The 24,998-nt window shown below is 31.5% G+C and overlaps 2 protein-coding genes across 3 annotated transcripts in view; both read left to right on the plus strand.

Annotated features, from left to right (window-relative positions):
• The window catches only part of LOC111415144 (disintegrin and metalloproteinase domain-containing protein meltrin), a 75,708-nt gene extending 66,635 nt beyond the window's left edge, over nucleotides 1-9,073 (plus strand). For both annotated transcript variants that reach the window (XM_023046684.2, XM_023046685.2), the window contains 8 exons: nucleotides 989-1,156; nucleotides 1,242-1,411; nucleotides 1,467-1,615; nucleotides 1,669-1,994; nucleotides 2,043-2,356; nucleotides 2,410-2,807; nucleotides 2,860-2,989; nucleotides 6,470-9,073. In XM_023046684.2, coding sequence (XP_022902452.2) covers nucleotides 989-1,156; nucleotides 1,242-1,411; nucleotides 1,467-1,615; nucleotides 1,669-1,994; nucleotides 2,043-2,356; nucleotides 2,410-2,807; nucleotides 2,860-2,989; nucleotides 6,470-8,501 — 3,687 coding nt within the window. In that variant the 3' untranslated portion in view covers nucleotides 8,502-9,073. The remainder of the gene's footprint in view (nucleotides 1-988; nucleotides 1,157-1,241; nucleotides 1,412-1,466; nucleotides 1,616-1,668; nucleotides 1,995-2,042; nucleotides 2,357-2,409; nucleotides 2,808-2,859; nucleotides 2,990-6,469) is intronic.
• A 4,604-nt stretch (nucleotides 9,074-13,677) lies between these two features.
• Nucleotides 13,678-22,901, plus strand: LOC111415147 (uncharacterized). Its single transcript, XM_023046688.2, has 5 exons — nucleotides 13,678-13,956; nucleotides 20,691-21,745; nucleotides 21,800-22,153; nucleotides 22,206-22,380; nucleotides 22,578-22,901. Exons 2-5 carry the CDS (start codon nucleotides 20,715-20,717, stop codon nucleotides 22,656-22,658), a joined length of 1,641 nt encoding a protein of 546 aa, XP_022902456.2. The 5' UTR covers nucleotides 13,678-13,956; nucleotides 20,691-20,714; the 3' UTR covers nucleotides 22,659-22,901.
• The last annotated feature ends 2,097 nt before the right edge of the window (nucleotides 22,902-24,998 follow it).

The following is a 24,998-nucleotide window of genomic DNA, read 5'->3' on the forward strand; positions in this document are numbered from 1 at the left end:
AGAGCATAAAGTAATTTGCCAAAGAGAAACTTAAAAACAAAATAACTCGAAAACGAAAAATGGTAGGTACCAATAACTTTTATCAAAGTCAACTTATTTTGTCGAATATAATTAAAAGGTGCATTAAAAACTATAGCATTCCATTTAAAATAACGAAGTTGTGGTCTACATCCGGTAGACCGGAAGTGGCGGCCATCTTGAAAGTATTTTAGATCAAAATTTTAGGTCAAAATTTCAAACCGCTACGAATAGTGGTACCTAAAAAAGTTCTAACGAACCAGTTACGTGAGACATCCGGTATAGGTCCTCTATAAAACAATTTCGATAGGAATTTGCGATCACGTAATTAGTAATTACACAAAAAAATGTGAAGTAATATACGTCTAATGTTTTGCACAAAATTTTATAGTAATATTCTTCTTTAAAGTCCTAATTTATATGAAAAGAAAATGAGTATGAATTTAAATAAAGTACTGCTTGCGTAGTACTACTTCCGGTTGACGAATTTAATTCAAATTTTGACACAACATTACCCTTTTGGTCTTATAATCATATGCCAAGTTTCATAAAGCTAGCTAATTGCTAACACCAAAATAATATTTTCGATCGGGTTTTCTTACCGCTCGGACCGCTCTGCGACGTTTTATAAAACTGACATTTAATTTTGACAAATTGTTGTGAAGTTGGTTACAGTTAGTAACATTGAATTTGTGTCACATTGACGTTTAACCTTTATTCAAAAACTTATTTAAAAAATAAATTTATGGAATCAATTTCAATAGTCGTGGACAAAGTATAGTATTCTACTCGCATATAATGAGCTATTATTCACTCAGGTTATTTATGCCACTCGCAAACTTAACCTTCGTGAATAATAGCCCTCATTATATGCTCATATAATAATGTACTATAATCAATACTATGAGTTATAATGAACAAAATAATTCGGAATTTTCAGTTTCAATTTTAATTGGATTATTAATTTCAGTATAAACGCGAAACTAAAACGCCAATCCGTGGACCGTATAATGCTAACAAACAATCGAGATACATTGAATTAATATTGGTCGTAGATAATACGTTGTATAAGGATCTGGGGGAAAATAGCGGTAAAGTAGAAAAATACTGCAAGGATATCACCAACATAATCAATTCGGTATGTAAATGGCGAAATGAACCCGAGGCGATTCAATAACTAACTGCTTTTTTCTTTTTTCTTTTCTTTTCGATTATCAAAACAGTTGTACGCCCCATTAAACATATTCATAGCTCTTGTTGGTGTAGTCACCTGGAACGATGGTGACGAAATCGATATCGCATCCGATGGGGATGTTACTTTAGCACACTTTTTGCATTATAGAAGAGAAATTTTAATGAAATCACATCCGAATGATAATGCACAATTAATAACGTAAGTAAATAAGTTTAGAAAATAAAAGAAATTGTTTGAGTTAATTTTGTATTAGGAAAAAAACCTTCAATAACGGCGTAGTTGGAAAAGCTTTAAAAGGTCCTATTTGCACATACGAATATTCTGGCGCTGTCAACAGTAAGCATTCGCAACTTATCGGATTGGTTGCTGCTACAATTGCCCATGAAATGGGACACAATTTTGGTAACTTTTTCAATAAAAAAATTCGTTACAAAATCTTAATTTATTTAATTTAGGCATGGAACATGACACCAATGAATGTAGATGTCCTGAAGAGAGATGTATAATGGCGCCGAGTAGTTCAACGATTCCTCCAAAACATTGGTCGAGTTGTAGTTTAGATTATTTAGCATTATCTTTCGAACACGGTATGGATTATTGTTTGCGAAATAAACCGGAATCTCTCTTTGGAAGTCCCGTTTGTGGAAATGGTTTCGTTGAATCCGGGGAACAATGCGACTGTGGTCTTCCAGACCACTGTAACAATTCTTGTTGTAACGCGACCACTTGTATGTTGAATGCTAACGCTAGTTGCGCTACAGGAGAATGTTGTGACCTCAATGTAAGTGGTTTTAATCATTTTTTCTTTAATTTAATTCAAATTTTTTAGACATGCAAACCCAAAAAAGCAGGAACGTTGTGTCGATCTAACGACATCGAATGTGATTTACCCGAATATTGTACTGGCCAATCAGAATATTGCCCAGATGATAATTACAAAATGGACACGGAACCTTGTAATAACGGAAAAGCTTATTGTTATCGAGGATTTTGTCGCACCAGATCTGATCAATGCAAATTACTCTGGGGAATTACCGGTAAATCTAGTGCTGATGAATGTTATAGACAAAATAGTAAAGGTGCTCGAGATGGAAATTGTGGCTACAACAAATTAAATCAAGTTTATTCAAAATGTCAAAACGAGTAAGTTAAAACACTTTATTAATAAACAATCAAATTTATACAAAATCTTGTAGACATGTACTTTGCGGAATGCTTCATTGCGTACATTTAAATGAAAGATTAGAATTCGGTATGGAATCAGTTGCAATTTTATCGCAAAGTTACATCAATATTAACGGTTCGATCGTGCCGTGTAGAACGGCTTTGGTCGATCTTGGCTTAAACCAAATCGATCCGGGTTTAGCACCCGATGGGGCAAAATGTGGCGATGGAAAAATGTGTGTAAACCAAAAATGCTTACCTGTAGCAAATTTACGAGCTCAAGGAAAAACTTGTCCGAACGATTGTAACGGAAACGGCGTCTGCAACAATTTGGGTCATTGTCATTGTAAAGACGGATTTGCCCCACCTTATTGCGATTATCCCGGCGTTGGTGGTTCCGAAGATAGTGGACCAGCTTCAGATCCTAACGGTATAAAAGTTTTTTTTAATCATTTAATTTTTTTAAAATCATTTTTTTTTAGCCCAAACGATGTTTGTGAAAGTGGTCTACATCATTTTCTTGGTTATCGTCCCAATTCTAGCGTTAATAGCGTTCCTGGCGTATTACACCAGACACAATTTGAAGTTTACCTGGTCGAAAACACCCTCAATGTACGTAAGGAAATTGAATTGTTGTAGTGGTAACACTTTTGCATGTTTTAAACGTAACGTTGGTGGCGGTACTAAATCTACACAACAACAACAATCGGATACAATAAATAGCACTAAAATCGATTCCCAAACGGACACTAAACGCCATTCGAAATTAGAAATTATTTTTACGAAGCTCGTTTCGACAACGAACAGTTCGATTAACGCCGAATCGGATAACGCGTTACAAGTTATCGCAGAACCACCCAAACGGCGAATGTCATTTAAAAATATCCGCAATTTAAAGTTAAACACGAGTTTACGCGTGCCACAAAAACGAAATTTGGAAAAAAAAAATAATGTCGAAGAGGCGCCGACTCCTCAAACTAGCGAAACTGTTGTTGACGAATATCCGATGAATTCCGTTAAAAATTTAACGAAGCAATTTAATTTACGGGATATTAACACTTAATTGTTTCTTTTTGTGATTCTGTGCATGTTTAGTTTTATGTGCTTCTTTTAGTGTTTTAATTACTTGTTTCATCTTAGAATAATAAAATTTTAAGAGATCAAATTGGTCTTGAGTCTTGATGAGAGATAAATAAGTTTATTGCTTATTCTTATTTGTGCTGTTTTCTTTTTAATTCGAGTAAATCAAAAATAACTATTTATGGAAGAATGTTTAATACCGATTTTGGTAAAATTCAATTAGCATCATCAACAAAATTAACAGATAACTAGTAAAGTTAAAAACATGTTCAAGTTTTGTTCATATTCAACTTTTTATTTTATTCACTTGGGCTAATACAAAATCTAACACAATGTTGATTGATGCGGGTTGATCTCCTGCGTAGTTCGTGGTATTGCGTCATCACCATCTGGGTGTACAGGGTGGTTCAAATTCGATGTCCGAATAGGCTACCTTGGAAACTATAAGAGTTAGAAAAAAAAGTAGCTTACCTGCTTTTTGTTTTTCCTCTAGAGGCCAAAATTGAAAATATCGTAAAACCAGCAAGTGCAATTATCTTGGTTATTATTATAGGTGGAATATTATAACTAAGACATTATATGGACACTTTTTTATAGAGAATTTGATAACAATTTTTGTTTTTTTAAATGGAACCATTGTTTATTCGCTTATTAAATATGGTTCGATAGGTCTATTTCTTATTGTTTTAGAATAAAGCTAAAAATAAACTTTTTTTTTGATGTTGTTGAAGAAATTAGATTTACAGTTTCCTGTAATTACGGTATTATAACTAAAAAAACATATTTTTCCAATCCAAAACAATGTGATCCATTAAATATTTCCGTATTAACCTTAGTTGCATTAGTTGGTGTAATCAACATAATTATTTGTTTATAAATACCAGAAAAATAATACCACGTAATTTACAGGAAACTGTAAATTTTATTTCTTCGACGACACTACTATCCACTTCAGAGATCGATATCTTCGGAACCGCTCGATGGAAAAAATTGCGGCAAAGTTTATTGTAATCAGTGAACATTTCTGCGTATCACATGTTAATTTGGAAATTTTCGGGTCCTCGGTTTTTCTTTTATCGTGAGTTAAGTAAAAAAAGTACCCGATTTTTGAGAGTGCCAACAACTTTGTCTATTTTCTCCAAAATTATTTGACGACAAAAATTCAAATTTGAACTGGTGGTAAACCGATGTTTATTTTTCCGATATTCCATATAATTTCGCGGAAAATCGCTGTTATTTCGAAAATGACCTGGCGGATTTCAACTTTTTGCACGGATAGTAGTTTCCTGTAAATTACGAGGTATTATTTTTTCTGGTATTTAAAAACAAATAATTATGTTGATTACACCAACTAATGCAACTAAAGTTAATACGGAAATATTTAATGGATTGCATTGTTTTGGATTAGAAAAATATGTTTTTTTAATTTTTAGTTATAATACCGTAATTACAGGAAACTGTAAATCTAAATTCTTCAACAACATCAAAAAAAAAGTTTATTTTTAGCTACAACATCGAATTTGAACCATCCTGTACACACAAAGTACACCCTTGCACACCATACTACGAAAACTTGCAGTTTTTTTTTTATTTGTTGAAGATTTCACATTTCTGTCTTGCTTATTTGCTTTCTTGTGATCGAACAAAAGTACACCATGACTTTATGAACATACTTTTTTTTACGTATTAACAGTTGCTGTAATCAACATAATTATTTGTTTTTAAATACCAGAAAAATAATACCCCGTAGTTTAAATATCGCCCCGTAATTTACAGGAAACTGTAAATTTCATTTCTTCGACGACACTACTATCCACTTTAGAGATCGATATCTTCGGAACCGCTCGATGGAAAAAATTGCGGCAAAGTTTATTGTAATCAGTGAACATTTCTGCGTATCACATGTTAATTTGGAAATTTTCGGGTCCTCGGTTTTTCTTTTATCGTGAGTTAAGTAAAAAAAGTACCCGATTTTTGAAAGTGCCAACAACTTTGTCTATTTTCTCCAAAATTATTTGACGGAAAAAAATTCAAATTTGAACTGGTGGTAAACCGATGTTTATTTTTCCGATATTCCATATAATTTCGCGGAAAATCGCTGTTATTTCGAAAATGACCTGGCGGATTTCAACGCGGTTTCAACCCTTGACTTTTTGCACGGATAGTAGTTTCCTGTAAATTATGTTGATTACACCAACTAATGCAACTAAAGTTAATACGGAAATATTTAATGGATTGCATTGTTTTGGATTGAAAAATATGTTTTTTTAATTTTTAGTTATAATACCGTAATTACAGGAAACTGTAAATCTAATTTCTTCAACAACATAAAAAAAAAGTTTATTTTTAGCTACAACATCGAATTTGAACCACCCTGTACACACAAAGTACACCCTTGCACACCATACTACGAAAACTTGCAGAGTTTTCCTTTTATTTGTTGAAGATTTCACATTCTATCTTGCTTATTCGCTTTCTTGTGATCGAACAAAAGTACATCATGACTTTATGGACACACTTTTTTTGCCCCTGTGTCTATAAGATAAGAAATTAGCAATTTTTGAAAAACTGGATTTTGACCAGCTTTCGCTTTATTTACTGAGTCCATGTTTGAGTTTGAATAATTGGATTTCAACTTCTATACACTAATTTATTATTAATATTTGATTATTAACATTAATATTTTCGCATGCATTTGCCAAAGAGTTCTTATCGATTATTTTTAGATCTCATTAAGTTTTATTAATTAATTTAATTAATAATTTATATTCTTTGTATTTTCATGTCATTTTATTAATTTAATTTTTTCCTTTTAAGTACTTAATAACATAACCGGTTGTTGCCAAATCTTTGTTTTGTGATTAAAACTGCCCAAATATATATTTTTTGATTTACTTTTCTGTGTTTTCTTATTTAGCTTATTAAAAATCGCATGCTGCTTAATGCTTGTTCCTATTTTTCTTATCAAAAAAATTAAGCATAAAGCTTACGCTTTTTTTCAATTTTCAACAGGAGCAACAAACCAGTCGTGAAACCTCGAACGCCGCCGTATCAACAAAAAACGCCAAAACGGTCCACGGAAGACAACCACTCCCTTTTAACGGAAGAACCTTTGAAAAACGACTTTTTCGGTCATTTCAACGGGTTTACGATTTCGCCAAAGAAAACGGAACCCATTCGACCAGCTCCTCCTGTACCTGCAACCCCGGTAGCACCACCATTTAAAAGCCCAAGCTTCAACAGAACGAGCAACGTGAATAAACCAATTGCGCACATCGTTCCTCATAAACCAATTAATACCACCGCTCCAAATTCACTTACAACAGCCGTTGATGTCATTAACGCAACTACAATAGCTCCAGCTTTACCACCATTAAACCCAGGGTCGAATCCACGACCGATAATCTCTTCGCCGATATTAGAAAATTCAACTTGTACGGCGAAAGAATTAATATCCCCGTTGAAAAATGCAGCGCCCAAATTGCCTTCGAGACCGGCACCGGAAGCGCCACCACCGATAAAAGAACGACCTTTATCGGCTGATGTAACACCTGTAGTTACGTTTGCGGATGAGAAGAAGGTGTTAAATGGTAATGCTTTGAACCGAATCGCTTCGTTTTTGTCGAAACAAACCGATAAGAAGCCCGTTATTATAAATAACACAAATTCTTTGCCGAGGAACAAAAAAATCGATAAATCAACATTGAGGACGTTGGAAATTTCGAATCCAATCCCACAAAGTGAGATTAAAGCAGAAAATGCTCTCCCCGCTGGGGAAAACAGCAAAGCTGTTGTTATGCGAGCACAAAGTATGCGCCAAACAAATTCGACCCGACCGGCCATTCCAACTTTTGGTTCGATGCGACAAACTAACGGATTTAAACGCCCTGTTAGTATTCCATCGGGAAATAGACCAAAAAGTCCACCACCCCCAAGACCCCCAGTGCCAGATTTAGACGACAAAAATAAGAATTTCATTAAAATCCCCGGATTACCAGGTTACCAAGAACCTTGTACCGACAAAAAAGCGAATCAATATGACGATTGTTTAAACGAAGCTAAAAACAAATCGCCTTCAAACGACAATATTTACGCAGTAATCGAAGAATCACCAACAAACACGAGTTGCGTTACTTCACCAGAGTCGAAGAAAAGCTTGGGGATTCCAAGCAATTCGGGATCGAATGAAAGTTTTGGGTTATTAGGTGAAATAGTTTCTGAAATACAAAATCGCAATTTTGATTCTATTTATTCCACTTCGACTTTGGCAAGGAAGAAAAAAGAGCAAGAAGAAATTGATAAACTTAGCAAAAAAGATGATACTTATGTAAATACGTCATCTATATACGCTAAATCCCCAGAAAGCGTTTATAGTAATATGAACAATATAAAATCGTGTGATAGTACTAGTTCTAGTGGCTACATTCATCCATCGGCAATAAATACGCCTAAGATTGAAAAGAAGATTGAAACAAAAATTGAGCCAAAAATCGAAACAAAACCACCAATGAGTACATTTAAAGGCGATGTAAAAGAAGAGGAAACAAAAACAAAACCAACAACCACAAAAACTAGATTAGATCGACAACCAACTCCCCCAAATTTACGAACAAGAAAACCATCACCAACAAGACCACCAAGTAGTCAAAGCATTAATAAAAATACAATAAAATCAACTACACCAAAACCAACCTCGAATAGTCCAGATTTAGTGACTAGTTGTTCAAATAAAAAGCCATTGGGAACGAAACCACCAGATGTTTTAAATAATAGTGTTAAAAAGCCGGCGACGATTCCCATAAAACCCAACCTCGTATCTAAAGGTGTATCAAAAGTGAATAAAACGGTTAGTTTAAAGACTGACGTTAAACCCGAAACAAAATCGGTACCTAAAGTAACAAAAACTAATTCGGAATCAATAAAATCGATGCCCACCGGTGCGAGATTGGCGGCGAAACAACAATCGACGGTGGCTTCGTTGCAGCAAAAGTTTGAAAATAAACCACCTATAAGTGCTAAAACGGTAGCTTCTAAGAGTAAATAAAAAAATCTTTGTAAATATCTATTATTTAAATTTAAGGCTATTTATGAACTGAAAGTATAACAAAAGTTTTTTTCTTAAAAAGCTTTTGATCTACTGTGTAGATGAGAATTTATCAAAAAAATCGATATAACTTATACACGTCCTAGTCTCTAAGTTATTTTTTCAAAGTATTTGCGTTGGCTGCTGCCCTCTTTTTACAATCAGACAATCACATCTGAATATTTTGTACGTGACTACTATGTAAGTTAGACGAAACGAAGGAAAAAGAGGAAAAACGATTAACTCTTTTCGTTTAATTTTCATTTCTTTGTACATATATACCAAAGAGCGTAAATTTATTATTGACTATATAGCGCCGTGTTTATATAGAATTGCGTTCCTTCGATATATTATTTATAAGCGCGATCTTAGTTGTTGTAAGACTCTCTCATAACTTAGCCCGTTTTTTTTTAGTAAAGATGATTGGACCCTTTTGTAAATAATATAAAAGTGCATTTATTATTGTCGATAATAAAATTTCTGTACTGTTAAAAATATTATTTTTTAAATAATTAAAATGTTTTCAATAACGATGAAGTGATGGTTTTTACAGAGTGAAAATAGTTAACATAAAAAGTTTCTATTTCGTAAAGATGATATTGAGTGACTTAGTAATTTATATTTTCAGTTGACCTTTTTATATATTAAAATGAGGTAGGTATTATAATTTTACTTCTATTATGTCTAGTTAACACATTGATTGACATAAAGATCCTTTCTTAAACATTGAAGATTTATGATAATATAAGTTACATAGATATATTGTAAGTGTAGTGTAAATTAGTAATGAATAATAAAATTGCTATATAGCACACCTCTCGTTTTAGCGGGTGTGGTGTTCCAATATATTGGTTGAAAATACAGTTTCGTTTGTCGCAAGTTTAGTTTCGAATCAAACTCTGGTATTTTGCGGAAATAATTATTTTACCGTGGTTAATTGGACCGTGTTATACATCACTTGACTAAGCGATAAATGAATCAATGTGAAGTGACTCAAAAAACACGTTACAAATAAAAAGAAAGTGCTGAAAAGTGACTAACACTAGATTAACTTCAGTTATAGAACTTCTATTCTATGATAAGTAACTTCAGGTTTAAAATGTCAACCTCAATTTTGACATATTTGTAATCTTTATTAAAAATCCTTTAAAATGAGTACAAACACGACATATTTATCTTCAATATTAATGAAGTTATGGTCAACTTCCGGTTAAGAATGTCAACGTCAATTTTGACATATTTGCAATCGTCGTGAAAAATCCTTTAAAATGAGTCCAAACATGATACGTTTAATTCTAATATTACTCGAGATATAAACAACTTCCGGTTTGAAATGTCAATTTCATTTTGACATATTCTTAATTTTTATAAAATGTATTAATATTTGTCACAAAAACAAAAATATAATAAAAAAAATTAAAAATTAAGGTTGGTATTAATATTTAAAAATTAAATTCCTATCTTCATTGTTGCTAACTTCGCGTTTAACGTTTTTTATTCTAACTTGTTTGTTTTTTGAGATAAGTGCGTCATCTTTGGACTCATTTTAAAGATTTTTTAATGAAGATGACAAATATGTCAAAATTGACGTTTCAAACCGGAAGTGATTGTATTTCCATTAATATTAAAGTTAAATATGTCGAGTTTGGACTCATTTTAAAGGATTTTTTATGAAGTTGACAAATATATCAAAATTAAAAGTTGAAAGTTCGAACATTTTGGTTTTTTGAGATAAATGCATCATCTTTGGACATATTTTAAAGGTTTTTAATAAAGAATACATCATGAAAGAACACCACAAAGTTGTCCATTTGTCTATTATATGATAACCAACTTCCGGTTTAAAATGTCAACCTCAATTTTGACATATTTGTAATCTTTATTAAAAATCTTTTAAAATGAGTACAAACACGACAAAAAAATAAAAAATTAAGGGTGGTATTAATATTTAAAAATTAAATTGCTATCTTCATTGTTGCCAACTTCGGGTTTAACGTTTTTTATTCAAACTTTTTTGTTTTTTGAGATAAGTGCGTCATCTTTGGACTCATTTTAAAGGTTTTTTAATGAAGATGACAAATATGTCAAAATTGACGTTGACGTTTCAAACCGGAAGTGATTGTATTTCCATTAATATTAAAGTTAAATATGTCGAGTTTGGACTCATTTTACAGGATTTTTTATGAAGTTGACAAATATGTCAAAATTAAAAATTGAAAGTTCGAACTTTTTGGTTTTTTGAGACAAATGCATCATCTTTGGACATATTTTAAAGGTTTTTAATAAAGAATACATCATGAAAGAACACCACGAAGTTGTCCATTTGTCTATTATATGATAACTAACTTCAGGTTTAAAATGTCAACCTCAATTTTGACATATTTGTAATCTTTATTAAAAATCTTTTAAAATGACTACAAACACGACAAAAAAAATAAAAAATTAAGGTTGGTATTAATATTTAAAAATTAAATTGCTATCTTCATTGTTGCTAACTTCGGGTTTAACGTTTTTTATTCTAACTTTTTTGTTTTTTGAGATAAGTGCGTCATCTTTGGACTCATTTTAAAGGTTTTTTAATGAAGATGACAAATATGTTAAAATTGACGTTGACGTTTCAAACCGGAAGTATTGTATTTCCATTAATATTAAAGTTAAACATGTCGAGTTTGGACTCATTTTAAAGGATTTTTTATGAAGTTGACAAATATATCAAAATTAAAAGTTGAAAGTTCGAACTTTTTGGTTTTTTGAGATAAATGCATCATCTTTGGACATATTTTAAAGATTTTTAATAAAGAATACATCATGAAAGAACACCACAAAGTTGTCCATTTGTCTATTATATGATAACTAACTTCAGGTTTAAAATGTCAACCTCAATTTTGACATATTTGTAATCTTTATTAAAGATCTTTTAAAATGAGTACAAACACGACAAAAAAATAAAAAATTAAGGTTGGTATTAATGTTTAAAAATTAAATTCCTATCTTCATTGTTGCCAACTTCGGGTTTAACGTTTTTTATTCAAACTTTTTTGTTTTTTGAGATAAGTGCGTCATCTTTGGACTCATTTTAAAGGTTTTTTAATGAAGATGACAAATATGTCAAAATTGACGTTGACGTTTCAAACTGGAAGTGATTGTATTTCCATTAATATTACATTAAAATCGCGTCTTGAGATGTGAAGTAATACGAAGCGCACTCAAAAAATTGTTTACGCAACAAAATAATACGTGTAACTTGTGATTTTGAAATTTCACTGAGATGAGTAAGCATTTCTAATGTCTTAATATTTGTCACAAAAACAAAAATATAATAAAAAAAAACAAAAAAATTAAGGTTGGTATTAATATTTAAAAATAAATTGCTATCTTCATTGTTGCTAACTTCGGGTTGAACGTTTTTTATTCTAACTTTTTTGTTTTTTGAGATAAGTGCGTCATCTTTGGACTCATTTTAAAGGTTTTTTAATGAAGATGATAAATATGTCAAAATTGACGTTGACGTTTCAAACCGGAAGTGATTGTATTTCCATTAATATTAAAGTTAAATATGTCGAGTTTGGACTCATTTTAAAGGATTTTTTATGATGTTGACAAATATATCAAAATTAAAAGTTGAAAGTTCGAATATTTTGGTTTTTTGAGATAAATGCATCATCTTTGGACATATTTTAAAGGTTTTTAATAAAGAATACATCATGAAAGAACACCACGAAGTTGTCCATTCGTTTATTATATGATAGCTAACTTCAGGTTTAAAATGTCAACTTAAATTTTGATATATTTGTAATCTTTATTAAAAATCTTTTAAAATGAGTACAAACACGACAAAAAAATAAAAAATTAAGGTTGGTATTAATATTTAAAAATTAAATTGCTATCTTCATTGTTGCCAACTTCGGGTTTAACGTTTTTTATTCAAACTTTTTTGTTTTTTGAGATAAGTGCGTCATCTTTGGACTCATTTTAAAGGTTTTTTAATGAAGATGACAAATATGTCAAAATTGACGTTGATGTTTCAAACCGGAAGTGATTGTATTTCCACTAATATTAAAGTTAAATATGTCGAGTTTGGACTCATTTTAAAGGATTTTTTATAAACTTGACAAATATATCAAAATTAAAAGTTGAAATTTCGAACTTTATGGTTTTTTGAGATAAATGCGTCAAGTTTGGACTTATTTTAAAGGTTATTTTATGAAGATTACGAATATAATAATAAAATTAATGTTGACAGTGACAACTGAAAGTTTTTTTCACGACTAAACCCGAATGATTCTAGTTCTAGGTCTTGTGTTAGTTCTAGTGATGGTGTAATACTAGACGGAGAACTAGAAACATTTGGGTTAATACTTTCTAGTTCTAGGTGTGGTGTTGTGTGGATAAGATGAGAGATGTTAATCTATTTGTAAAGTCTCTGAAGATGGCCAAGGGCCGAAACTAGTTAGACTTAAATTCTATATAAAATAAAAGACATAGAGTTTTAATTTTATACTAACATCCAGACAGCATGAAAATCTCTAAAAACCAATTAAAAACATTATTTAAAACATTTATAACATTGTAATATTTCATTTTGAACGTTTAATAAACCTGGTTATCTGATAAAACAGTTTTAAGTACAAACCAAACCTAAAGAACAATTACACCAGATAGTAGACATGACATGCACTAGAGATAATGATGAGTGTATTTTTTCTGGTTATGTTGACTGGATAAACCTTAAAAAACATACCTTGTGGTCATACTTCGCGTTATTTTTTGCGCAAATAAGTTAATTTAGATTATGCACAGAAATAAAAATAACTCTAATCTTCAGATTAAATTATATCAATGATTCTAACCACTTATTTATTTTTTCACTTCAAATTAATTATCAATCTTATCACATCATAATTGTATAACTCTTTAATGAGTTATTTTCAAATTTTTTATTAATATGGAATTTGAAATAAGATTCAATATTCAAAAATATTCTTCTTCACTCCCTCTTGGTTATGGAATAAAAAAGTATCAGTAAAATTCTCATAAGTAACAGGTAAAACTTGGGTGAACCCCAACGTGTTTCTCTCAAAGGAGGAGGCGTACAGGTACGTTTCCAACAGCATATAAACCAAACGAGTAGCTCTCTCAGTACGAAACCGACCGTCTTTCGAAGTGGTGCCCGTTGTAAACGCGATTAACTGTTAGACGACGACGATAACAACGAGGACGTTTCCACCAAGACACCGGCGAACGAAAGAAAAGTACCGTTACTTTTAACCAAGAGTCTCGTGGCACATATTAGCATAAAGAATTTAAATTGAGTTTTATAAAAATTTTTGATAAGATTCGGTGTGATTTTTTTGAATGATATGTATTGAGAAGGACTTGAACTTTGGGTAAAGAAGGATTCCTGGAAAAATAACAAGTAAGTATGTTGAATTATCCGCGTTTTGAGGTCAAACCACAAACGGAGGCTTCTTGGTTGGTAGGGCGAGTTTATTTCGGTAGACCAATTATTTGGTACCGTTATTCGGTACCAAAGGTGGAAAGTTTAACGAATTCCTTAAGAATTTGTCATTTAATATATTAATTTAAATAATTTTGATAGTAAAGTAATTAATTGTAAGAATTTTTATTAAAATTGCAAAATCAACATTTACATAATTTATTTTTTTACATGTGTACAAAATAGGTTAACTTAATAAGTTTGGAATTGCTCTAACCTATGAGGTGCATCAAGTTCCTAACCCAGCAAATTTGAACTGCTACCACAGGCGATGATAACTTAATTAATAATCGAATGGCTAAGCAAAACCATCCATATGTAATAAGATGAAAATTTTTTCAAGCTGGAGCCGTTGATCACCACAGATTCCATTAGTTCTGCATCTATGTCGAAATCTGCGTTTTTAACCCATACATTGCCCAAATCCTTGATATGCTTGATAGTATCTTCCTGGTAAAGGCTGGAAATATAAGTTCTGCATTGAGCATGTTGCAATCTTCACCAAAAACATGTTCAAAATGAGTCATGAACCAATTGTTATTTCCTTTCTTGAGTTTAACAACATTGAGGCATAAACATCCTTTACTTCTCTAGTCATTAATTATCAAAAATATCTTATTGCAAAATTAAACGTGAAAACGAAAACGCTATTAAAAAACAAACTTAACTCTAAACCTTATCTGATAAAGATATAGAAACGTTTTAGATTAAAATCGCGTCTTGAGATGTGAAGTAATACTAAGCGCACTCAAAAAATTGTTTACGCAACAAAATAATACGTGTAACTTGTGATTTTGAAATTTCACTGAGATGAGTAAGCATTTCTAATGACCACATCATTCTTCTATAATGGTCATTTCATTAACAACTTGATATATTTACACTTTTAATGAAGAAGTCATTGACGAAAGGTTAAAATGTCAACCTCAATTTTGACATATTTGTAATCTTTATTAAAAATGCTTTAAAATGAGTACCAACACGATATGTTTATCTTCAATATTAATGAAGTTATGGTCAACTTCCGGTTAAGAATGTCAATGTCAATTTTGACATATTTGTAATCATCGTGAAAAATCCTTTAAAATGAGTCTAAACATGATACGTTTAATTCTAATATTACTCGAGATATAAGCAACTTCCGGTTTGAAATGTCAATTTCATTTTGACATATTCTTAATTTTTATAAAATGTCTTAATATTTGTCACAAAAACAAAAATATAATAAAAAAAAAACAAAAAAATTAAGGTTGGTATTAATATTTAAAAATAAATTGCTATCTTCATTGTTGCTAACTTCGGGTTGAACGTTTTTTATTCTAACTTTTTTGTTTTTTGAGATAAGTGCGTCATCTTTGGACTCATTTTAAAGGTTTTTTAATGAAGATGACAAATATGTCAAAATTGACGTTTCAAACCGGAAGTGATTGTATTTCCATTAATATTAAAGTTAAATATGTCGAGTTTGGACTCATTTTAAAGGATTTTTTATGAAGTTGACAAATATATCAAAATTAAAAGTTGAAAGTTCGAACATTTAGATTTTTTGAGATAAATGCATCATCTTTGGACATATTTTAAAGGTTTTTAATAAAGAATACATCATGAAAGAACACCACGAAGTTGTCCATTTGTCTGTTATATGATAACTAACTTCAGGTTTAAAATGTCAACCTCAATTTTGACATATTTGTAATCTTTATTAAAAATCTTTTAAAATGAGTACAAACACGAAAAAAAAAATAAAAAATTAAGGTTGGTATTAATATTTAAAAATTAAATTGCTATCTTCATTGTTGCTAACTTCGGGTTTAACGTTTTTTATTCAAACTTTTTTGTTTTTTGAGATAAGTGCGTCATCTTTGGACTCATTTTAAAGGTTTTTTAATGAAGTTGACAAATATGTCAAAATTAAAAGTTGAAAGTTGAAACTTTTTGGTTTTTTGAGATAAATGCATCATCTTTGGACATATTTTAAAGGTTTTTAATAAAGAATACATCATGAAAGAACACCACGAAGTTGTCCATTCGTCTATTATATGATAACTAACTTTAGGTTTAAAATGTCAACTTCAATTTTGATATATTTGTAATCTTTATTAAATATCTTTTAAAATGAGTACAAACACGACAAAAAAATAAAAAATTAAGGTTGGTATTAATATTTAAAAATTAAATTGCTATCTTCATTGTTGCCAACTTCGGGTTTAACGTTTTTTATTCAAACTTTTTTGTTTTTTGAGATAAGTACGTCATCTTTGGACTCATTTTAAAGGTTTTTTAATGAAGATGACAAATATGTCAAAATTGACGTTTCAAACCGGAAGTGATTGTATTTCCATTAATATTAAAGTTAAATATGTCGAGTTTGGACTCATTTTACAGGATTTTTTATGAAGTTGACAAATATATCAAAATTAAAAGTTGAAAGTTCGAACATTTTGATTTTTTGAGATAAATGCATCATCTTTGGACATATTTTAAAGGTTTTTAATAAAAAATACATCATGAAAGAACACCACGAAGTTGTCCATTTGTCTGTTATATGATAACTAACTTCAGGTTTAAAATGTCAACCTCAATTTTGACATATTTGTAATCTTTATTAAAAATCTTTTAAAATGTGTACAAACACGACAAAAAAATAAAAAATTAAGGTTGGTATTAATATTTAAAAATTAAATTGCTATCTTCACTGTTGCCAACTTCGGGTTTAACGTTTTTTATTCAAACTTTTTTGTTTTTTGAGATAAGTGCGTCATCTTTGGACTCATTTTAAAGGTTTTTTAATGAAGATGACAAATATGTCAAAATTGACGTTGACGTTTCAAACCGGAAGTGATTGTATTTCCATTAATATTAAAGTTAAATATGTCGAGTTTGGACTCATTTTACAGGATTTTTTATGAAGTTGACAAATATATCAAAATTAAAAGTTGAAAGTTCGAACATTTTGGTTTTTTGAGATAAATGCATCATCTTTGGACATATTTTAAAGGTTTTTAATAAAGAATACATCATGAAAGAACACCACGAAGTTGTCCATTCGTCTATTATATGATAACTAACTTTAAGTTTAAAATGTCAACTTCAATTTTGATATATTTGTAATCTTTATTAAAAATCTTTTAAAATGAGTACAAACACGACAAAAAAAATAAAAAATTAAGGTTGGTATTAATATTTAAAAATTAAATTGCTATCTTCATTGTTGCTAACTTCGGGTTTAACGTTTTTTATTCAAACTTTTTTGTTTTTTGAGATAAGTGCGTCATCTTTGGACTCATTTTAAAGGTTTTTTAATGAAGATGACAAATATGTCAAAATTGACGTTGACGTTTCAAACCGGAAGTGATTGTATTTCCATTAATATTAAAGTTAAATATGTCGAGTTTGGACTCATTTTACAGGATTTTTTATGAAGTTGACAAATATATCAAAATTAAAAGTTGAAAGTTCGAACATTTTGGTTTTTTGAGATAAATGCATCATCTTTGGACATATTTTAAAGGTTTTTAATAAAGAATACATCATGAAAGAACACCACGAAGTTGTCCATTCGTCTATTATATGATAACTAACTTTAGGTTTAAAATGTCAACCTCAATTTTGACATATTTGTAATCTTTATTAAAAATCTTTTAAAATGAGTACAAACACGACAAAAAAATAAAAAATTAAGGTTGGTATTAATATTTAAAAATTAAATTGCTATCTTCATTGTTGCCAACTTCGGATTTAACGTTTTTTATTCAAACTTTTTTGTTTTTTGAGATAAGTGCGTCATCTTTGGACTCATTTTAAAGGTTTTTTAATGAAGATGATAAATATGTCAAAATTGACGTTGACGTTTCAAACCGGAAGTGATTGTATTTCCGTTAATATTATTTAAAGTTAAATATGTCGAGTTTGGACTCATTTTAAAGGATTTGTTATGAAGTTGACAAATATATCAAAATTAAAAGTTGAAAGTTTCAACTTTCTGGTTTTTTGAGATAAATGCATCATCTTTGGACACATTTTAATGCTTTTTAATAAAGAATACATCATGAAAGAACACCACGAAGTTGTCCATTCGTCTATTATATGATAACTAACTTCAGGTTTAAAATGTCAACCTCAATTTTGACATATTTGTAATCTTTATTAAAAATCTTTTAAAATGAGTACAAACACGACAAAAAAAATAAAAAATTAAGGTTGGTATTAATATTTAAAAATTAAATTGCTATCTTCATTGTTGCCAACTTCGGGTTTAACGTTTTTTATTCTAACTTTTTTGTTTTTTGAGATAAGTGCGTCATCTTTGGACTCATTTTAAAGGTTTTTTAATGAAGATGACAAATATGTCAAAATTGACGTTGACGTTTCAAACCGGAAGTGATTGTATTTCCATTAATATTATTTAAAGTTAAATATGTCGAGTTTGGACTCATTTAGCGGATTTTTTATGAAGTTGACAAATATATCAAAATTAAAAGTTGAAAGTTTCAACTTTCTGGTTTTTTGAGATAAATGCATCATCTTTGGACACATTTTAATGCTTTTTAATAAAGAATACATCATGAAAGAACACCACGAAGTTGTCCATTTGTCTATTATATGATAACTAACTTCAGGTTTAAAATGTCAACCTCAATTTTGACATATTTGTAATCTTTATTAAGAATCTTTTAAAATGAGTACAAACACGACAAAAAAAATAAAAAATTAAGGTTGGTATTAATATTTAAAAATTAAATTGCTTTCTTCATTGTTGCCAACTTCGGGTTTAACGTTTTTTATTCTAACTTTTTTGTTTTTTGAGATTAGTGCGTCATCTTTGGACTCATTTTAAAGGTTTTTTAATGAAGATGATAAATATGTCAAAATTGACGTTGACGTTTCAAACCGGAAGTGATTGTATTTCCATTAATATTAAAGTTAAATATGTCGAGTTTGGACTCATTTTAGAGGATTTTTTATGAAGTTGACAAATATATCAAAATTAAAAGTTGAAAGTTCGAACATTTTGGTTTTTTGAGATAAATGCATCATCTTTGGACATATTTTAAAGGTTTTTAATAAAGAATACATCATGAAAGAACACCACGAAGTTGTCCATTCGTCTATTATATGATAACTAACTTTAGGTTTAAAATGTCAACTTCAATTTTGATATATTTGTAATCTTTATTAAAAATCTTTTAAAATGAGTACAAACACGACAAAAAAATAAAAAATTAAGGTTGGTATTAATATTTAAAAATTAAATTGCTATCTTCATTGTTGCCAACTTCGGGTTTAACGTTTTTTATTCTAACTTTTTTGTTTTTTGAGATAAGTGCGTCATCTTTGGACTCATTTTAAAGGTTTTTTAATGAAGATGACAAATATGTCAAAATTGACGTTGACGTTTCAAACCGGAAGTGATTGTATTTCCATTACTATTAAAGTTAAATATGTCGAGTTTGGACTCATTTTACAGGATTTTTTATGAAGTTGACAAATATATCAAAATTAAAAGTTGAAAGTTCGAACATTTTGGTTTTTTGAGATAAATGCATCATCTTTGAACATATTTTAAAGGTTTTTAATAAAGAATACATCATGAAAGAACACCACGAAGTTGTCCATTGGTCTATTATATGATAGCTAACTTCAGGTTTAAAATGTCAACTTAAATTTTGATATATTTGTAATCTTTATTAAAAATCTTTTAAAATGAGTACAAACACGACAAAGAAATAAAAAATTAAGGTTGGTATTAATATTTAAAAATTAAATTGCTATCTTCATTGTTGCCAACTTCGGGTTTAACGTTTTTTATTCTAACTTTTTTGTTTTTTGAGATAAGTGCGTCATCTTTGGACTCATTTTAAAGGTTTTTTAATGAAGATGACAAATATGTCAAAATTGACGTTGACGTTTCAAACCGGAAGTGATTGTATTTCCATTAATATTAGATTAAAATCGCGTCTTGAGATGTGAAGTAATACTAAGCGCACTCAAAAAATTGTTTACGCAACAAAATAATACGTGTAACTTGTGATTTTGAAATTTCACCGAGATGAGTAAGCATTTCTAATGACCACATCATTCTTCTATAATGGTCATTTCATTAACAACTTGATATATTTACACTTTTAATGAAGAAGTCATTGACATTGGAAATTTCCATTCAAAAAATTGATTTGAATTAGCCAAATGCACGCAACCAAACCCGTTCTATCCGTTCCCAATTTTTATGCTGGTGAATACTCAATTTCAAAAGAAAATTCCGTTAGTCAGACGTGACGATAAATGACAGTAAAACGGTTCCGCGAACACACAATTCATATCGGCGACGAACATGTGGGCTAAGAAAACACAATGAAGATAATAATGAGGCGTAACACATCGCGTTTAAAAAATACTTTTACGTTCTATTTTATCTTCGCATAATTTAATACAATTTTCACATCGAATCAACTCGATTATAAAGGAAAATTAATTATAAAAGATGTGTAATCATAAAATACGAACCACGTATAAAAGCTAACTGTACAAATTGCGGTTTGAGAATTAAATCATTTTCTTTGATTGTCAGTTCTTTCCTCCATTAATTAAACCCAAGACGTGTATTACTTAGTAAATTAAAACGTATCATTACATTTCTTTTTTTTTATTTTCAGAAAATATTTAAGAATTATTAAAAAATGCAGATTAAAACTCCCTTATTAACTCTAGTCATCATTGCAATATTCATTGGCCAGTCCATTCAAAATGTACAAAACAACAAAATCGATTTCGAAAACATCCAAGAATTGACCAATAAACTATTATCTTCGAAAAACATCGATAAATTAGGAGGAATGGTTTCAAAATTATTAGAAAAAGCTGGAACCGAAAATGTTGATGATATGATGAACAAAATGGCGAAAGAAGATACATCCGGAGCCACAGCACAACTCTTACAAGTTTTTGGAAACTTAATCAAAGCGAAACTAACCGAAACCGATAAACCAAGAGGAGAAACTGAAGATAAAAAAGGAGGATTAGCAGATATAACCGGATTGGATGCATCAATGTTAGGGAACGTTTTATCGTTAGTTGGAAATTTCGTCGCTAATAATAAAGGTGGAAAAGAAGGTGATTTTGATCCATCAACGTTAATAAACGTTGTATCAAGTTTTACCGGGGGAAAACTTGGAGGCGTCGATGTTTCCACCATCATTAACATGTTTTCGATGTTTGCCCCAAAAGACGACGATGAAAACGAAATAGAACAAAACACAATTGATGCTCCCCCAAAATCTGACTCTAGAAAAATAAAACCAAAAAAATCTTTCACAGAATCTTTAGTTGATGTTTTCTCGTCTAACGGCCCAGAAATTTTCCAAAATCTCCCCGATTTAATGGATAACATTAAAGCATTCTTTGGAATTGAGGCTCAAGCTAGAGAAGAAGCGCATAAAGACCACAAATCTTTTTTGCCACCGGTTTTGGAGAAACTTCACGTTTTCTTCGATCATTTCATGCACTCCCCATTCGGGAAAAATCTTTGGGTCAAATTCGAAGGGGATAAATACATGAAATTATTCAGCGACGAACAAACTGGAAATTTCAGTTATAGCAAATTCGTTGAAATGGTTGAGAATCACTCGTTTAGGAAACATTGGTTAACGATGGTTACAAAAAAAGTTTCCGAACTTTTATCTTACTTCGCTGATCCGTACAGGCAACAAAAGTAAAAATATTTTTAATTTAATAAAGAAAACATTAAATTAATCTTCCTTTTTAGCTTTGTAGTTACCATTCAATTTTTCGTGAACAATTTCCTTCAACAAAGAGGTGTTCCAAAAGCAGCACTTTTCGATCCAAGCAAACCAACTGAAACTCTAAGCGCCCTTGTAAATTACATTTCAAAACATTACTTTGGACAAAAAGTTGACGCGAAAGCTTACGTTGCTCCGGCTGTTACGTACGTTAAAGAAGTTCTTGCGATGGCCGAAGCAAAAGGAATCGTTGGGCATCCAATCGATTCTGATAAATTAACTCATAAACTTGCCGACACCATTAATTTGGATATTATTGAGCCAATAATGCGAGTAAATAGAGCTTATAGATTTGCTACAAAAGTACCACAATGCGATAGGTAAATATTAATAATTTTGATTTTATTAAAAAAATAATTCTTTATTTTTTAGATACGTAATGTGTTTGGTGAACAAAGAACTTCCCGATGATGATCCTCAATTACCAGGTTTAAAACAAGCGTTAAGTAAAGGTGCAAGTCTTTTATCAAGTTGGTTTTTAAGCGCGAAAACGGGTACAAGTTTTTGGTCGTTTTATCATGTTATTTTAGAAGAAAACAATTGTGAGGTAAGTTGTTATTAAAAAGAAAATAAAAGAACCGCAACAGTTCTGGCGGGGTATAATTAGTACAGCAATCATGACCGTTTCTATAACGGGTAGAGTAGCGGTATTATTCCTTCCATTTCATGACGAATCTTCTTCTACAGTTGTTAACAAGCTTCGAAGGAGTTGCATTTTTAAATTAATAATTGTATTTGTTACAGGCGAGGTACTTGGATGATTGTCATGGATTCCACGTGGAAGAAATCAAAGTTACGACTGAGTACGTCCATAACGAATTGTAATAATGATTTAACGACGGTGTGAAAATGTCTATTTTGTGTATTTTTAATTTTTGCTCGATGAATATGCTTTTTAATTGCGTTTTATTTTTGTGGAAGTAAGAACGCATATTCACGGAGCGAATGTTTGTATTTATTTATACAGTGTGACTTTAAAATGATTTTTTAGGTGTTTTAATAAAAATACTTAGGGTGCAGAGTAGTATTTTTTGTGATTTTATGAGTAAAATTAAAATGTATACTGAATTTGTTTTTAATTCAATAAATTTTAGAAATTTAAATAAATAACTTGGTTTTTATTAAGTCATTATACAGCGTGTCTGTAAAGTAGAAAATTATTTTATAGTTTAATTACTTCAAATTTGAGTAAATGATAAAAATAGCAGTAGCCATGAGCAGTGGCGGATCCAGGGGGAGGTTTTGGGGGTTCAAACCCCCCGAACCATAAAGTATTACACGCAAAAAGGTTTACACTCACAAAAACTTTTTTCTGGATTCGTCTCTGGCCGCCATGAGTAACTATGGTAACCAATTATTTTAAACAATTCCCTGAGTGTCAAAAACTGATGCTATTCCCGGCTAATTCCGTTATGAAAATTAAATTTTACGTCTATCTGACGTTTTGTAACGTCAGTTTTTTTATAACTATACTGTTTTTAAACCAGGAGGAGTATTTTAAATTTGTCACCAGATTGACCTTGCACGTGATTGGTTGAATGCGAGGAAGGTTCACACACAGGCAATTTTGAATTTGAAGGTTAGGTAATTGATAATATAATTCGACAGTTTCGTATCATTATTGTATATTTTGTGTTCTTAAACCCTTTTTTATTATATTTTGAAATAAATACACTCATAACTTCAATGTTAATTTGTATGTTTAGTGTTGACGATAACAAACGAAAATAAATACAATAATAAGTAAATAAATAAATAATAATTAATTAATTAAGTTTATTGCTACCAAATCAGCAATACATTCCACAAACAATTAAATTTTTAGCAATACTACAATTACATATATCACATTACAATACAATACATTTTATTTCCTATCCTACCCCTCCCCATCTCCTCCCCGCATCACCCTACGCTGCCTTGTCGCCGCCACCTCCCTCATCCATTCTCTTCCCTCTGCCCCCTCCCCCAGCACCTGCTTCCAGCCGATCACCTCCTCTCTTAGCTCGTCACACTCCCTGAGTAGGTGCTCCAACGACTCCCACTCCCCCCCCCACATAGCCTACAACCCCTCTCCTCATCTCTCATCCAATACCTATTCATCCTCTATTCTCCTCATCCCCCTCCACCGACAGGTACTTCGGCAATCCCTCCGTTATTATTTCCTCGTACTTAGGGTTGTACCTGCTCTCCCTTATCTGCCCCCTTCTTTCTTGCCTCTGTACATCTCTATCCCTGCTCTCCAGCTCTTTCCACATCTCAATCCCTTCCCTCCTTCTATCATCTACCGCTTTCACTGAGTACCCCACCCTTCTGAAATATTCCTCCCTCCCTCGTTGCCCGTAACCCCCTTTCCAAGCCTTAATCTCTTTCCAGCACTCCCCCAAAATTTTACATTGAGACCTCCCTTCAACCCTCTCCTCAAAACGTACCGCCCTTTTACCCGCCCCCACTCTTAACTTATCAACCTTCACCTCTTCTCTGACTATGTACTCCGGCGTCTCTTTTGCCAACCCCAAAACCCATCTCCAATACCTAGCCTGTATGCCTTCCAACAGCCTTTGCTCTTTCCACCCCCAAAGCTCCGCCCCGTACATCATAACACTTCTAATCAAGCACTCGAATATCATCTTCCTTTTTCTCATATCCCTTCCAAATAATCTCTCTCCCCACCCCCAGACCTGCCCCATCACTTTATTCGCCTTCTTTGCCATTGCCCTCACATGCGCCCCTTCCTTGTTGTCCTCTCTAAATCTGTACCCCAAACATGTGTACTCCCTCACCTCCTCTATCTCCCTCCCTTCCCACCTCCAGTCTTCGCTCTTCCTTCTACCCCCTTTACAGAACTTCATAACCTTTGTCTTTCCTACATTCACCTCCAGAGCCTTCCCCCTAAAATAACTCTCCAAACTCCGCATCATCGCCTTCATCTCCTTCGCCTCTCTCGCCACTACCACCAAATCGTCCGCGTAAGCCAGTGAATGCACCTTCCTCCTCCCTACAACCACACCTCCCATCTGCCCACCGGTCAATCTGTCTTCCATGTCTGCGGTATACAAGGCAAACAGAGCGGGACTAAGTGGACATCCCTGCCTCAAACCCCTCGTTGTCCAGAACCTATCCGTTAACTCGTCCCCCACCTTTACCCTAGCTATCGTCTCTGCG

Source organism: Onthophagus taurus, chromosome 2, assembly GCF_036711975.1.
Source record: "Onthophagus taurus isolate NC chromosome 2, IU_Otau_3.0, whole genome shotgun sequence".
NCBI classification, from domain to species: Eukaryota; Metazoa; Arthropoda; class Insecta; order Coleoptera; family Scarabaeidae; genus Onthophagus; species Onthophagus taurus.